General features: G+C 32.8%; 2 protein-coding genes across 2 annotated transcripts; both read right to left on the reverse strand.

The window, feature by feature from the left end:
* Positions 1–2020: 2020 nt before the first annotated feature.
* On the reverse strand, positions 2021–4621 carry LOC145069485 (uncharacterized). The gene is made up of 8 exons (XM_079016411.1): positions 3607–4621; positions 3443–3519; positions 3162–3330; positions 2986–3074; positions 2720–2884; positions 2557–2634; positions 2373–2476; positions 2021–2283 (listed from the first exon to the last, which is right to left on the reverse strand). Exons 1-8 carry the CDS (start codon positions 4205–4207, stop codon positions 2178–2180), a joined length of 1389 nt encoding a protein of 462 aa, XP_078872537.1. The 5' UTR covers positions 4208–4621; the 3' UTR covers positions 2021–2177.
* A 2543-nt stretch (positions 4622–7164) lies between these two features.
* NAP7 (non-intrinsic ABC protein 7) lies at positions 7165–9952 on the reverse strand. The gene is made up of 7 exons (XM_079015907.1): positions 9585–9952; positions 9144–9194; positions 8416–8637; positions 8203–8325; positions 7920–8096; positions 7729–7832; positions 7165–7383 (listed from the first exon to the last, which is right to left on the reverse strand). The coding sequence occupies exons 1-6, from the start codon at positions 9894–9896 to the stop codon at positions 7743–7745; spliced, it is 975 nt and encodes a 324-aa protein (XP_078872033.1). The 5' UTR covers positions 9897–9952; the 3' UTR covers positions 7165–7383; positions 7729–7742.
* Between the last annotated feature and the right edge of the window lie 6437 nt (positions 9953–16389).

The following is a 16389-nucleotide window of genomic DNA, read 5'->3' on the forward strand; positions in this document are numbered from 1 at the left end:
GAAGTTTCCTAGCCTTCGCATCTGAATAGAGAGTTGGCCCATGCGAGGCCTTCTCCCCATGAATAACCAATTCTCCCCCACTTGGGGTTCGAACTCTCACCAGCTGGCACTTGCAGTCTATCATGGCCCCATTGGCCCCGAACCAGTCCATCCCGACAATCACCTTCAGCCCTCGTAACGATATCGGAAGTAAATCAACACAGAATCTCTCCCCAAACACATTTAGGACACAATCCTGATATACCCTCGTAGCACTCACGGTGCGGTCATTCGCAATCTCAACCTCCAGCGGGGAATCTAGAGTCCCCGGAGCATCCCAAAACTTCTTGCTAAGCGAGTTTTCTCACCGTGGTTCAAACTTGATGGTTTTGAACTATAGACTATGAATTTCATGTAGTTGATTCATTGGACTCCAAGTAGTGGATTTCAGCTCATTGATCAAGTGAGTTTTCTCACTATACTGTAGGACACTATGTATCAGGATATGTTGTTTGTCTTTGTGGCTTGAATGGAAGACCATGATTTGGCCCATGGAACTTCTATGAAAGACCATGTTTTGTCCCATGACACTTGTATGAAATACTATGTTTTGGTGCATAGCAGGAAAGACCATGTTTAGCCCATGACAAGAAGTAATTGTAAGACTATGATCTGGCTCATAGCATTCACAAGAATTGAAATAGGACCGTTACGGTTATGTGTTGTTGTAGTATGATATATGGTATGTTGGGGAACTCACTAAACTTTGTACTAACGGTTTTAAGTTTAAATTATTTTCGGTTTTCTGGTAACGAAGGAAGGGCACAACTTGATTGTATCGCATCCATTGGAGATTTATGCACTTAATAATTTTTTATATTTACATTCTGATTATTGTTTTGAAACAAATGGTTTTCTTTTGATCTTTGAAGTTAGGATTGGAACAAATGCTTTAATAATAAATGAAAAAATTGTTGTGAAATTTGGAACGTTATACATTCACATTCCAATGATCATTTCAAGTACCTGAAACATTTAATCACAATTATAAGCCAAAGCTTAGCCAGATTCTCAAAATACCATATACAACAATACACATACAAGCATACAATTAAGGCTCTTGACACTAAGATGTTGGAAATAGATGTCCAATGTCATAACTAATTGGTGTAACTTTTGGAATAATAGCAAAGTCATGTTTGGGTTGCCCTCAAGAGCAAGAATAGTTAGAAATAATTTTAAGAGATTGATAAAATAGTTTATTAATATATTATATGATTAATAAATTAATTAGAAACTAGCTAAATTAATTAGAAACTATAACTCACTACTTTTGCAAGGGTCAGGGAAAGGGCTCGCCTTTTTGGAGGATATGCTAAGAAATTGAAATATGCTGCATACTCTCTTTTGACCGAATCCTAATTGAAACCCCAAGACTTACCCGATGAGCCTCTAGGTAGTTGGTTAAAATACAAAAACGTTATGTTTCATACAATTGTGAAGGTGTAAGAATATGATCTATGTGTATTGTATTATACCTCCAATCTTATTAGTTCAAAAATGTTATATTCTTTAGAAAAGTGTAATAATTTCTTTCTAGTAAGAATGTAATTTAAATTCAAGTTTTATACTTCTAATTTGTAATTCATGTAAAGAACAATTTACAATGGCATTGGCTTCCAAGATCTTTTACTTTGTTCTTGCAATAAATGTTTTTGATCATTGAATAACGCATATAAATTAAATACATCCATTTTAAAAGTAAAGAATATGTTTTTACTCTTTTGTTTAAAACCCCCAAAATACTCTCATATCTAAGAAGACCAAAACTTTGCCACGTGCATTTGGGATGTGGTTCAAATTAAAACTTGAACTTTGTTAACAAAGAATTTTTAACCACTTAAACACGTTTAGTTATAGTCTTGATATCACATGTGTAGGCCAAAAACTGCCAAATTATAACTAACAAATAACAATGACAAGGATTGCATACATTACGTTAAGAATTAATTCCTTTATGCACTTTCAAAACTCAACAGAATGCATGAAAATTGTATCTCATGTACATTGTAAATATATTAAAACATTAATAACTACAGCTTTAGTGTAAAAAAAAATGTTAGGACTCTACTCTTTTACTGTAATTCGGGTTATAACTTGCGTATTTCAAGAATTATAAACCAAAAAAAAATTAAAAATTAAAACAACTGGAAAAACAAAGTCGTGGATCCATCCCCATATGAACGTATTTCTGCTGGTTTCACCACAGCTCTGCATAAAGGGCATGTTCTTTCTCTATCAAACCTGAGAAAAATAACAATAATTCAAATTAGTCAAATACCTAAAATACCCCTGATAACCGTATTTGAGGGGGAATTAATTATTAATCTAACCATTCTGAAACACAATCTTCACAGAAAATGTGTTTACAACGTAATAAAACTGGAGCTTGCATCTTTTCCTGACAAATAGCACACATGTCCCCTGCTTCAATTACCTGAAAAACAAAGATTAATATAAGTATTTGAATACCAATGAAATGACTAAAATACCCCTGAACAAATTGCGACATTATACCTGGTCTGGTGTCGCGTAGGATCCATAATGGACTTCTTTTCTTGACAACGCCTTCAATGCAGTCCAGAAGGATCCAACCTGTGAGCAAGAGTGTGTACACTAATTAATATAAATTAAAAAAAAAAAAAGGATAAATGCAAGAAATAACAGTATTTGATGATACCTTCTCAACTATTGATGTAAGCTTGAAAGTTAGATATAAGCCTGTTGTCAAAGAGGAAAAGAGGCTTCCATATTCTTTGTTTAAAAAGAATCGATACCAAACTGGAGCAGGTAAAAATGCACGGTATAACAGCAGTGCATACTCAATCACAGTCAGCATTTGACCCTATAATATCAAAATAACTAAAGTTATAAAAAAAAAATTGAGGAATAATTTGTTGTGTATGTGATTGTATTCTTTCTTTTTGGTGATTAATGTCACATTACCTGTCTACGAAAGTTATGCCCTTTGCCATTTTTATAGTACATAAGCAATACAAGCTTAAAAGCCATTGCTGTCTGCCTCACCATTGTATCTGTACACAATAGATAAAACTTGTTAAAAAAATGTAATACTTTCTTTAATAACATGGGAAATTTATATATAAAAAGAAATTTCATACCATTCACAAGGATGGTGAATATAGCATGCCAGAATGGTGGAATTGCTCTTGGTGGAACCATGAACAATGGGTAACAAAGATCATCGTTTTGGTACCACCAGTATACTCCAATTACATGAAGGATAAAAACTATAAAATAACCACCAAGAACAGAGAGTCTTCTCTCCCCCTGTAAAAATTGTTGATTGTTAAAATTTAAGAGAAGATGATTAAGTGTGTTTAGAGTTAGAAAGGTGATTTAAGAAGAAGATTATATAGTAGAAGTGGGATTGGGATTGGACCTTTAAAGCTGTCTGCTTTCGAAGAATATCATTAGACTTGTACATGAAAGCAGTTACATAGACTGTGACAAAGAAACCTACAGATATAGATGAAGTAAAGCAATTACTACAAGAAATTTCGTTTGAAATGGTTTGAAAGGAGAAAAAGGTCAAATCTTGAGTACCTTGCAAATGCTGACGAATGAACACGATCAACAACAGCAAAGAAAATGGAAGAATCTGTTCAATCCACCTCGAAACCTGTTGCATATCATACCGCTGTTGATAAGATGAATCACTATGACTCCCACTCCTGCCATTTTCACCATCTACGTCGGTGGAATCAGCCATCTCTCTCTCTCCTCCATCATTATCGCCGCCATTCAAGGCCACCGGTTCTCCACCCTCCCCACCATGTTGTTCTTCTGGATCTACCGCACCGATTATCCGTATAGAAACCTCCCCATTATCGCCATTACTGCTCGTAGCCGTATCCGAATCACTCGAACTACGGGCATCATGATGATGATGATGATCATGAATCAAACTCTCTGATTCATGGTAATCGTTGTTTGACCTAGGTCGAAGAACACCAGAATATTCAAGTACAGTAGTTACAGGCGCTTGTAGAAATCGAATTACAGAAAACGAAGAAGACGGCGTCATCCTCCTGGAAGAACTACTTCGACTCGTAATCCTCGGTGTTAAAGAGTTTGATGAAGCTAAATTATCAGTCTCATACGCATCGGAATTGGTGGTATCAACGCTCAAACCTGTTGTTTCCATTAAAATTGGTGTAGAAAACACCTTTAATCCAGAAAAAACTCTGAAACCCTTGAAATGTTATGAAATTGAGAGAGAAAAACAGAAGGAAAATAAAGTCAAAGCAATGGGAGATAATGAAAGATTGGGTAGCGATATAGACGTTTGTGTGTGTATGAATGTGTGTATATGATATGCGTATATTGAATCAGTGATTCGAAGATTGTGGTGATGAGAATTTGGGGATGAATTATAGGGTTTGCGTAGTTGAAAGATTCAATTCAAATTTGGGATAGGAAATGAAAACACAATAAAGAATTGAATTGAATATGAAGAAGCGTGTAATGGCTGCAAAGTGGAGAAGATTGAAAGAAATTACTATTATAAAAGAAAATGGAAAACGGAAAATGGGGTGGATCTAGAACAAGTAGTTCAGTGGGGGCCGTGTCTCCAAGGGCGAATGCTAAACGACCAACCATGCCTTCCAAATTTATTTTTTGTCCATATCTATAAAAGGTTTTATGTTATATATACTCTATATGATTAATTTCTTTAAAAAAAATAAATAATTGAATGTATTTTGTATTCTTGTTGTTTATTTTAAAACTAGCAAAAAAAAATATATGAATGTATAAATATATATATTTATCACGTTAGAATTCATGTGTATATTATATGACATAAGCATCTTAATAATTCTTGAAGAACATTTGATTATCTTGAGTGTGTTCTTTTCATTCTCGCAACCAACAAATGCACACTTGTTTGTATTTTTATACATCATTTGGTATGAGAACCAATTGAGATGTTCAAGAGTTGAAGATCCCATGCATTGGTCATAGAGATAACATGGTTGATATATGGGGCCAACATGATATCAAACTTGAGAGACGATGTATCTAGTCTAGATCAACATGGTTGATATAGGTCTTAACTCAAGATCCAACTATGGAGATTGGTTTTGATCCAAAATCTTCAATGTGATTAGTTTACAATTGTATTGTTCGTACAATGATCTTTGTCAAGCTAGCACTAAAGTTTGAGAAACTACACATGACTAAGGAAATATATGTTGTAATAGGGACCAACTTATTTACACCTTCTCAAGTCCTATCCCACCACAAACATTCCATCATCAATGAATTTTCTAGCCGATTTTACTGTAAAAATACCTTCATTCTCCAAATCTCAAACTCATCTACCCTCTTGATATATATATATATATATATATATATATATATATATATATATATATATATATATATATATATATATATATATATGGGAAAAGTGAATATACCCTTAAGGGTATATAAACTTAGGTACCCAAACTCACTATACTACATCGTTTGTATCATATATAGACATTGTAATTGTCCAATGTTCTTATAATTCAACTTCTAACTTGAATTACTTCAAAGATTTTTATAAATTTCATATTTATCTTCTTCTTACATAATTGTCATTTTCAACAATAATATATATAGAATAGTAAGTGTTCGACAAAAAGATGTGATGTAAGAGGAAGATAATAGTGAAAATTTAAAAATATTGAATATAAATCAAGTTAAGGATTGAAGTTTAACAATATTATAATGAATATATCAAACAAAACGATGTATTATTATGAGTTTGGGTACCTAAGTTTATATACCCTTAAGGGTATATTCACTTTTCCCTATATATATATATATATATATATATATATATATATATATATATATATATATATATATATATATATATATATATATATATAATCTTAATATTATACACTTTTTTAACGTTAAAGAGGACAAATACGTCACCACTTTTTCTTGAGGTCGAAAGATGGTGGTATTAGTTGAAGCATGGTTTTTAAAAACAAAGTTAAGTTGATAGTACGTCAGAAATAATAATTTGATAGTTTATGCATATTATATAATTCTTTGATATATATTGTTCTGGGTTTGTATTCACCCTATGTCTCTTATCACAAAGAAAATTTAATTTCATTGTCGATGTTTCAAGATAACTATGAAAAAAAAACTAGTAATCGACTTATCCATCATAAATCGTCCTTTATACATTTGATTAATAATCACATACATTAAAATTAATTGACCTTCCATGGTTCATAATTTAGCCTTAAGTTCAACCATGCAATTTTTTTTTTTTTTGGAAGGGATTCTCAGCATGTAATGCTTGTTGTTCACAACCAAAGGGAACCAAACAAAACAAAAAGAAAGCAATTATAAGCATAATTCACCCTTTTCAGTCTACCCCAAGTTAGGTATCAAACCAACAACAAACTTCTCGAGGGCTAGTAAGGTCATTTCAGTTTTCTAAAAGTAGAATGAAAAGAGTCTGATACGATATTATAGCAAATACACTTTCACATGCAACTTGACAGTTTGTCTATAATTCTAACTCGTAAATCGTAATAATATATTTATATTTAAATCTTGAAATCTAGTTGTGAGAGTGATGATCCCGCAACCCAAAATACAACCTATGTGACTGATAGCATATAGAAGTAAGCCTAGTGGTGAAGAAACAAGTATGCACTCATACAAACATTAAATTATTCGTAACATGGATAAATATCTTTAGAATATTGTAACAATTATACGACTTTCTGAATCAAATCAGATCAAACCAACTAAAATCTTGGGAAAAAAAATGAGAGAAACAAGGCAACAACCCAATTGTTTTATATATGTATATTCAGTCTATTAAATGAACCAACTCCTACTCCTACTCTTTTGTTTATTTGCTGCTTGATAATGATGCGTATTGTTAGGCTAATGTTAATTGACCCTTAAATCGGGTTGCTCATTTGACTTCACATATTCAATTTTGGCACAATATTTTTATTAAAATAGTGTGTACTACACACAATTTATGCATGTTAACTATTTGCTCAATTTTTGACTTTTTTTTGTCCTTTAATTCTGACTCTTATAAAATAAATAAACAGTTCCATATCAAGTCTGTAACAATTTAACAACCCTCCACACACTTTTTTAAGATGATGATGTTTTTTTTGTTGGATATACAAAACCAAAGGTATATCACAAATTTGCAAAATAAATTATCTAGTTACAAATAAAGAGAGTAACACAGAGCACCTACACTTGTGCTTCAAGTCGGAACTTCTCATCATATTAGGTCTCACTTGTAGTTCCAATACTCCCAAAAAACTCTCTACATGTCAAAAACTACACAGAAATACAACAATGTCTTTTTTATAATTACATCAAAAGATGCGACAAATATTACAAAATATATTATGGACACCAACTATTACTATTATGCTGTTCAAGTACGCATACAATAACATTTCTATATTTACACTAAAGGTTTAACTGAACAAACTTTATTTAATTATTATTATATTTTTTTTGTAAAAGGGATTGGATATTGAGTAGAATTAAATGATGGGGGACTTGAACAAGAAAATGGTCATAGTTGGTGGCTATAAAGTGAGTTACATTAATAACCCTGAAGTAAAGAATGCCAATAATTTTGTGGTAATACTTTGAAAATCAGTGATCAATAAATACCTTGTAGCCTTCAATTATTTGGTTGTTGACATTGCTTTATAGCCATCTTTCTCAAGAATGTTAGCTATGGAGATGTCACCCGTCTTTGTAATTCTTCCATCATCCTACAAACACACACATTCATAAATCATAATAACATAACGCCAACATTGTACATACATACATACATACAGAGATGAAAGTATACATACCATGATGTGGATATAGGTGGGCTTGATAAATTCCAAGAGTCTTCTGTAATGAGTGATCATCAAAACAGAGTTTGTGGGAGTCATTAAAGCATTTACTGCTTTTGCAACATCTCTTAATGCATCAACATCTAATCCCGAATCAATTTCATCCAATATAGCCAATTCAGCTCCAAGAACCTTTTTTTTTTTTTTTAAAAAAAAGATAAATTAAATAAGACTAATAAAAAGCTTTTTCTTTTTAAAAAAAATAAAAAAAATGGTATAGCTATGAGAATATACATACTGCAAGTTGTAAAATCTCGTTTCGCTTCTTTTCACCACCACTAAATCCTTCATTAACGTTTCTATTCAGAAAGTCAGCCTTTATATTCACCATTTCCAGCTTGGGCATGATGTAACCATAAAACTAAACCAAAAAATGTCAAACTACTTGTAAATATTTAGAAAAAGTATAAGGGAGTGATGTGATTGTGGATATATTATATATAATATATACCTGAAGTGGATCAAGCTCTGGTAGATTGAGTTTTCTTCTTCTGGCATTGTAGGCCATTTGAAGAAAGTCGCTGTTGCTTACTCCTGGGATTTCAACTGGAGATTGAAAGCTCAGAAAAAGTCCAGCAAGTGATCTGTCTTCTGCTTCCATTTCAAGCAAATTCTCTCCCTTGAAAATAACAGATCCTCCAGTAACTTCATAATCTCGGTGCCCAACAAGAACCTACAATTTCATAAACAAGCTCACCGAAAATGATCAATTTTATATTTTCATTGCTAATTAAATGGTGTGATATGGGCTGTTTGTATGATGTTAGACTAGGATCTATAATGGATTAGTCATGAAGTAAATGACTTAGAAATATATAAAACAAGCTTGACATTTGACTTCCCAAAAAAGTCAATACTTGCAAACTTAATAAATGTCATTGCAGTTTCTTATAAGAGAAAAGAAATGTTAATTGAAACTCAAGATCAAAAGGTTGCACAAGCATTTGCTTTGATATTAAGCGGTTTTCGAGAGATTTCAATTTTATTTTGAATACTAAGCTTTAATTTTATTACCAGGAGACTCTGTTTCTAGGACCATTTTCTCAATTCCATTTCATTTGTCTATCTTAATAATGACAATATAATGTAAGTGTAAATTTGTATCCTACCTATTGCTAAGGTTTTGAACAACAAATACACAGTTAAAGATGCAACAAATAAATAAAAAAGCATACTAACCTTGGCAAAAGTACTCTTCCCAGAACCATTTTTGCCCATAATAGCATGAATCTAGTCAAATAAACAATCATCACATCATTAGAGACGAGTACAAATACCAGTAACTTATAATTAATACATCAGAAAAACACAGGATTTTACAGATATGGCATTATGCACTTTAGCTTTCAAAGTCAAACAGCCGATAATTTAAGCTCAAGTATGAATTACATTATTCTGATTGCTGACAATAAATAATCACTACACTAAACAGTATAACAATTACAAAAACAGGAAAAATACTGAATTCGAGTGCATAAAAATCTCCATATTAATTTGGAAATTCAAAGATACTGCGTTTGAAGTCAAAAAAACAAATCAATAATACTTCAATTATATAATCACGGAACAGTATAATTTGAAAAAAAAAAAATAATAATAAAAAATAAAAGTAGAAGAGACCTCGCCCTCGTAGATTGAGAGGTTAACACCGTTGAGAATTTTCTTTCCCGATTCAGCGATGACGGCAGTGAGGTCCTTGACTTCCATAAGAAGCTTCGGCGGTCCACCTCCTCCGTCCGACACAGAACCAGCCGGTGATTCAGCGGCGAGGGTTGCGGTTAATCTAAATGATGAAAATCTCCGCGGAAAACGGCGGCGGAGGGGAAGGGCAGAGACCGTAAACAAAACGGAACCGGAGGTTGGCTTTTGGAATGAGAGAAGAGGAGGAGGAGAAGGTGGAGAACAGCATCCAAATCGGTGGAGCAGAGCCATTGCCGATCCTTTTGGAAGCCGGAGGACGAAGAAGAGGGGTTCGATAAAATAAGCAGGGATTTCACGTGCACCGCACGCGATAGCATCTTCTTGTAATGTCCATTGGCATTTGGGCTTCGGGTCACGTATATATTAAACAGTATGGCCTTTAATGAAACCCAATCCAAGTCCCAAACCCATTCCAATATTCCATTATCATTTACAATTTTTTAAATTCAGTTTTTAATAATATACTTTAAATTTAATATTACTAAACTTTTATATATATATATATATATATATATATATAAAAGATGTTATAATATTAATTTATATAAGTTATTTGAGATGATCTAATTTTTTTTGTTTTTTTTTATTTTTTTATAATATATTTATTTCTTATGAACTTTTGATATTATTTTGCTAATGTATATTAACATTTAATTGAATTTTATAAACTAGTAAAATTCAATATATTTCTTAAAATATACTAACTGTTGTGTATCAAGAATTAGGGGTCTTAGCGGATGGTTAACAGAACTGGAATTATTTATCAAAATACTAATCATGATTTTTATATTGCTATTTCTTGATCTTAAACCAAAAACTTGTTAACCAATGGTTAGTTAAGTTCTTTTCTGTTTGGGTTGTCGATTAACCGCTCAACCGTTTATATAACCATGAGTATATTTCAAAATTTAAAATTCCATAAATAAATTACAAAATAAGTATAATCTTTTAACATAATTTTTTCAAAAATCGAAAATATTAATCAAGATGAACGATAACCAGATAGGTAAGTTGATAATGATTATCAACTAAAAATGTGGGATGACTAAGATGGACACATGGTACATAGCTTTTCTAGTGTATTCAGTCTTACATGTAAGAGACTCTAGCGTCAAGTGTTAATTACTCCATACGTAGGAATGAAAGCAAAATGTGTTTGAATGTAGCGTTTTTCCTATATATATATATATATATATATATATATATATATATATATATATATATATATATCTTTATCACTAATTAAACATTCATATTGCTTATTCATAGAGTTCTATTAGTACGTCTAAGAAATGTGATTATTCAAAGTTTGTCATTAATGTGGGTTGGCTTGGATTACTTAGTGTTGCACGTCTATAAGGACAATGTAGTTTGGGATGCGGATGCATCGGCTATTTTAATTAGTCAATTTCAAAATGATTTTTAAATATAGTTTAATTGACTAAAATTCTCATGTATCTATTGTTAAGAAGTGTAGCTAAATATCTCATGAACTATATCAAAATCTGAATCATCAATATCAAGCCAGGATAAAATAGCATTCCAAGTTCTAGCTGCCACTTCTCACCTAATAAAAAGACGATTGAGTTGCTCCACCTCAAGTTGACAACTAGGACACAAAATTGAAGGAACATCCATGTTTATGTTTGCTAAATTACTCTGAATTGGAAGTCTATCCAGCAAAACATGTCGTATCAAAATATTTACCTTTCTTGGGACAAAAGGATTCCAACTAGTTTTCATTCCCAAGGAAGGTAAAATCGCATCATCAATCTACCTCATAGTATCTCCAACTGTGAAACACCCATCATAACCAATTTCCTATACCCATCTATCCGCTTAATCAGACAAAATAACATTCTAAATACAGTCCATTAGATCCAAAAATTGAACCATTTCTTCTCCCCTGTGTAAAGGATGTCACCAAGACCAAGACCACTCTCCATTAACCTTTCTATCTGCAATGGTACAATCCTTATCCAACTCTAGCTCAAACAATCTTGGGAATCTAGTCGCCAAAATATCATTGTGTCGTCTATCTTTCTAAAATTGTGTAGTTATCCAGTTACCAACTTCTCTCTTAATGAAAGAATCAACCACACATCAGTTTTGAAGTTTAGAAAAAGAAGCCAAAACTCGAGCCCACGGCATAGACCAAATACTTCTAGTTCGATTAAAACCCCCACTAAACCTATACAACTCCTTAACAACGTTCACCCAAATCAAGTTACATTATTCAAGAATCTCCGCCACCATTTATGAAGAAGAGTTAAGTTAAAGGCACCTAGACTCCCAATATCAAGACCACCATTTTTTGACAGCAAGCACCACATCCCATTTGACCTATGAAATTTTACGAGTATCCTCATCCCCTCCCCCAAAAAATTGAGCACACAAAGCTTCTGAAACCGATCAATGACTTTCCATCCTACCACCCTAGTCATATTTTGTCCCACCGAAAGACCCATATAGGTAAATGTTAGTTTATCTACCCTACATCCCATAACATAAGCAAAATCATCCACCTCTTCAACCAAAACACACACTTCATAAAGATTGGATTTATGTAAATTAATTTTTAGACCATAAACCATGTAAAAACAATGAAGGACTTGAACAATGTTAACAATATTAGAGCGCTTCCACTCACCAAGGAATATCACATCATACGCATAGAATAAGTGTGACATCCTCAAATTACATTTACCAACCTACAAACCAAAAAAAAAAGATTAGCCACCTTAGCATCATCAATGGTTACATGTAACCATTCCATAACAAGAATGAAGAGGAAATGAGATAAGGGATCTCCCTGTCTCAAACCCATGTGTAATTGAAACTCATTTATGGGACTTCCATTGAGCAAAATAGAAGTCATAGAAGAGATTAAACATGCTTGAATCCAAGTCCTCCATTTAGGTCCGAAACTCATGAATTGTATCATGTGATCCAGAAAAGGACCAAGAAATCATATCATAAGCTTTATCAAAATGGATTTAAAGTTAGTTTTTATTGTATTTGATATTTATATATCAAACCACAAAAAATTGAAATCATATTGTCCTCATTTAAATTTTTTTAATTATAGTTAAATATTATATCTCCAACATAACCTAACTAAGACGAAGCAAAAAATACATGCCTACACACGCCTTAATGTTATATCCAATATAACATAAAGAAAGTGTTGTCATTCACCAATAAGGATTATTAAGTTTGATTAGGGAGGTTGAAGAATATGATAATTCTCCCCATCCCCATAAGGAGAACCAAGTCAACTTCATAATAGTATACCAAACATACATTAAAAACATTACTATTTCTCATTCCATCAGATAAAAATTTATTCCACATACGAGGTCTACAATTCAAATCATAACACATCCAAATGTCACTAAGGTTCCACGATTAACCTTCCATCTGGGCCTTAAAGGTGGTTGATATGGACAGTTTAGATGGTATGGTTCATATTTTTTATGCTAACTAATGATAAGTGTAACTGTTATGGGATTGTTCTCCATTGTCTATAAGAAATATAAAGCTCTTTATAAATCTATCATACCTAGCGGGAATTACGTGTTAACGAATCAGTGTGCAATCTTGGATAATTCAGACATTTTAAAGCCCATAAAATATAACTAAGACTCAACTTGAAGTAAATTCATTTTTAAAAACAAATTTATATCCTATTTGTATGATACATCTTATATACTACTCGTTTTAGTTTTTCTATCTATACCCTACGTATTTTAAAATATACACTCAATTTATCAAATTACATATTGAAAAATATAAACAAAATGTACCACTAAAAGATCTCGACATAGGATCGAAATGAAAACAATACTTAATTTCATTAATATTAGTTTTTTATAATAAATTTGAAAAATATAAAAACTTTCCTTTTAATTAAGTGTTTGGTTCAAAAACATACTTTAAGATTGAGATATAATCATTAGCACTCTAATGGTTCTTGTTTTTTAAATTTTATCTTTCAAAGTAATTGATCCACAAGGTACTTTGATTTAACATGGATTATTTGGTGTTGATGCTCAAAAATGACATCAATGTACTAAACCAAACCTCATTGTTCAACTTGATAAGTCGGTACATATTCAACTTCAAGTAAATTTGGTTAAACACATCGTGACATATTCATGCACGATGAACATGAGAAGTATAATTTTGTTGTTGTAATTATTATTTATTTTAGTTTTATTTGATTTAGTTATTTTAGTTTTGTAAGATCTTGGTTTCCAGGTATTTTGCATTTTTACCCTTGGTGTGAGTATTATTTGCAAATTTGGTCCCACATGGCATTTTCGTAATTTTTGGGAATTTCTTGAGTACACTAGACGTACCCAAAACGTACGTTGGGCGTACGTGGTCTGGACCCAAAAACCCAATATTTAGGGTTGTGCACTATTTAAACACCTTTATAGCCCCATTAACCTTTCTTTCATCAGCCTTCATCCCCATTTCGTACCCTAGTTAACCCTAAGCTCTTGAGTGAAGTAATCTTAACCTTGAGTGTGTATTTTGGTGTTCTTGAAGGATGAAGAAGGAAGAGGAAACCATCTTAGAAGAGTATAACACTTTGGATCCAGAATCACATCATCATTTCACACCATTTGAAGGTAAAAAGCTCTGAACTTGATGAAGCTATGCTTAGATGTTATTTAGCCATGGATTTGTGTTCATTTTGGTCATATAAGCTTGGTATTATGAGTATGGGTTACTTTAATTCATATAAGTTGTCCTTTCAAACATTTTGGAGTGTTTAGAAGCATAAAAATGTAACCTTACTCCTCTATTCTTTTCCATGAAAATGCTAGAGAGCTTAAGAGCTTAAGACAAGTTAGGGTTTTGGTATTGGTCATTTTCTAAGCATACAAACTCATAAAGTTGGAAACTTTTTGGTTGGGAATGACATTTGGGGGCTAGATCTACATTTAGACGAAAGGACTTAATGAAATAAGCTCTTAAAATGGAAATGATTTTTGGCCGAGTACACTAGGCATACTCCCTTGGTAGCCAAATCTAGATCTTGAGTACGCTAAGCGTACATGTTGAGTATGCTAGCGTACTCAGCTACGTCAACTCGGTTGAGTTTTTGACTTTCGACTTTAACCATGTTTTAACCAAGTTTAACCTAGGGGTATTTTAGGTATTTTGAATTGTATTTAAGTTTGGACATTTTTCATGAATAGGTGATCGGTTGAGATGATATTCGAAGCAGTATCCTATTTAGCTATCTTTTCAGACTGGGAGGTGGGTTTTCCTTACTGTACTTGTGGGTCGAATGCACCAATGCCGACTCACTAGGTTATGTACCCTTGTTTAGAGGATGCTGATATGTTGTATTGATCTGTTAGAACTGAGTCTTGGTATATAGGATGTTGATATGTGATAATGATATGTAGATCTGCTTGTTTGTCTGTTGATTGGTTATATGATTAACTGCTAGTTGGATATATGTTATATGTTATGTATATGTCGACATATTGTGGTTAGGTTGAGGTGATACTGCTTTGTGCACAAGACAACAACCCTTGGAGTTAGGCAGACGTAAGTTGTGGGTCCGAGAGGCGAACCAGACTTATGTTGTGGGCTCGGGAGTAAGTCAGACATGAGTTGTGGGCTGGAAGGCGAGCCAAACTTATGATGTGGACTCGAGAGTAAGCCATGCATGAGTTGTGGGCTGGAAAGCAAGCCATAATCATGATGTGGAGTTAGGGTTAATTCGGTCTGTTAGTTGTGGACCCATTATGCATGTTGTTATTCGTTTGTGTGGTGGTATGTGACATCCCCAATTTCACGTCCAGAAAAGACCGATTTGTTTATGCTTTATTTGAAATCAGAGTATCGTTTTGAAGAAATATGTTGCGGAATTTGTTCCCAAAAATATGATAAGTAAATTATCAAAGCATTTCCGAAGAAATGTGCTTTCATTATATTAAAAAAGTTGGGATGTCATTGTCAATATAGTACATAAGCATAAACATAAATAGTACATGCCTTACAACATCTATTATTCTAATGGCCTATAATCCATTGATCTCTCATCAGATCATCACTTTTGTGCTCTATGTACACTACCTGTAATACAAAAAACCGAGTGGTCAAACTTGGGATCTTGGTAAGCACATAGGGTTTTCAACCCATAATAACTAAGTTCATTAATTTCATAAAATTATTCAACCCAATTACCCGTTCCTGTTATCCTCACTTTCTGTCCCTAAAGGGTCTGCCTAAGGATTTTCATCGGTATGGAAAACACTGCTTAGGGGATTCCACATCAATATATGTCTAAAAGGCAACCATGAGGGGATGGAGTACACCTGGTGAACACGTAGTTCAAAAACACATACAGGTTGCGAGCCTGCTAGCATTCCATTGGACTGTTTAGAATAGCCCATGGTTGTCATTTATACTCCGCTAAATGACTGAATCAACTTAAACATCGAGGCCTCTCATCATTTATTTCATCAACTATATCATCTACCCATCTTTACCTTTCATAATTATAGGTATAAAATACATATACATTTTAAATCGAATAAAACATGTATATTTTATTCATCCAACATAGATATCAAGAACATAGATAATATGCACACATAGCACATAATTTAGATTAAATACTTCATATCTATGTGTAAGATGAAAGTAACTATGCACTCACTTGTTAAAGTGATGACTCCAGATTCAGACAGCGCTTCGC

The sequence above is a fragment of the Lactuca serriola genome, chromosome 8, assembly GCF_051521515.1.
Source record: "Lactuca serriola cultivar US96UC23 chromosome 8, Lser_US96UC23_V15, whole genome shotgun sequence".
NCBI lineage: Eukaryota > Viridiplantae > Streptophyta > Magnoliopsida > Asterales > Asteraceae > Lactuca > Lactuca serriola.

Bases quoted from the DNA above. Each gene is read 5' to 3' on its own strand.
- LOC145069485 (XM_079016411.1), bottom strand. From the start codon at position 4,207: ATGGAAACAACAGGTTTGAGCGTTGATACCACCAATTCCGATGCGTAT. The intron at 3,331-3,442 runs GTCCAATCCCAA...CAATTTTTACAG, and splicing joins GAAAGCAGACAGCTTTAAAG to GGGGAGAGAAGACTCTCTGT. The intron at 3,075-3,161 runs GTATGAAATTTC...TATTGTGTACAG, and splicing joins ATTCACCATCCTTGTGAATG to ATACAATGGTGAGGCAGACA.
- NAP7 (XM_079015907.1), bottom strand. From the start codon at position 9,896: ATGGCTCTGCTCCACCGATTTGGATGCTGTTCTCCACCTTCTCCTCCT. The intron at 8,326-8,415 runs GTATATATTATA...TTTTTGGTTTAG, and splicing joins CAGAGCTTGATCCACTTCAG to TTTTATGGTTACATCATGCC. The intron at 7,833-7,919 runs GTATGTATACTT...GTGTGTTTGTAG, and splicing joins CCACCTATATCCACATCATG to GATGATGGAAGAATTACAAA.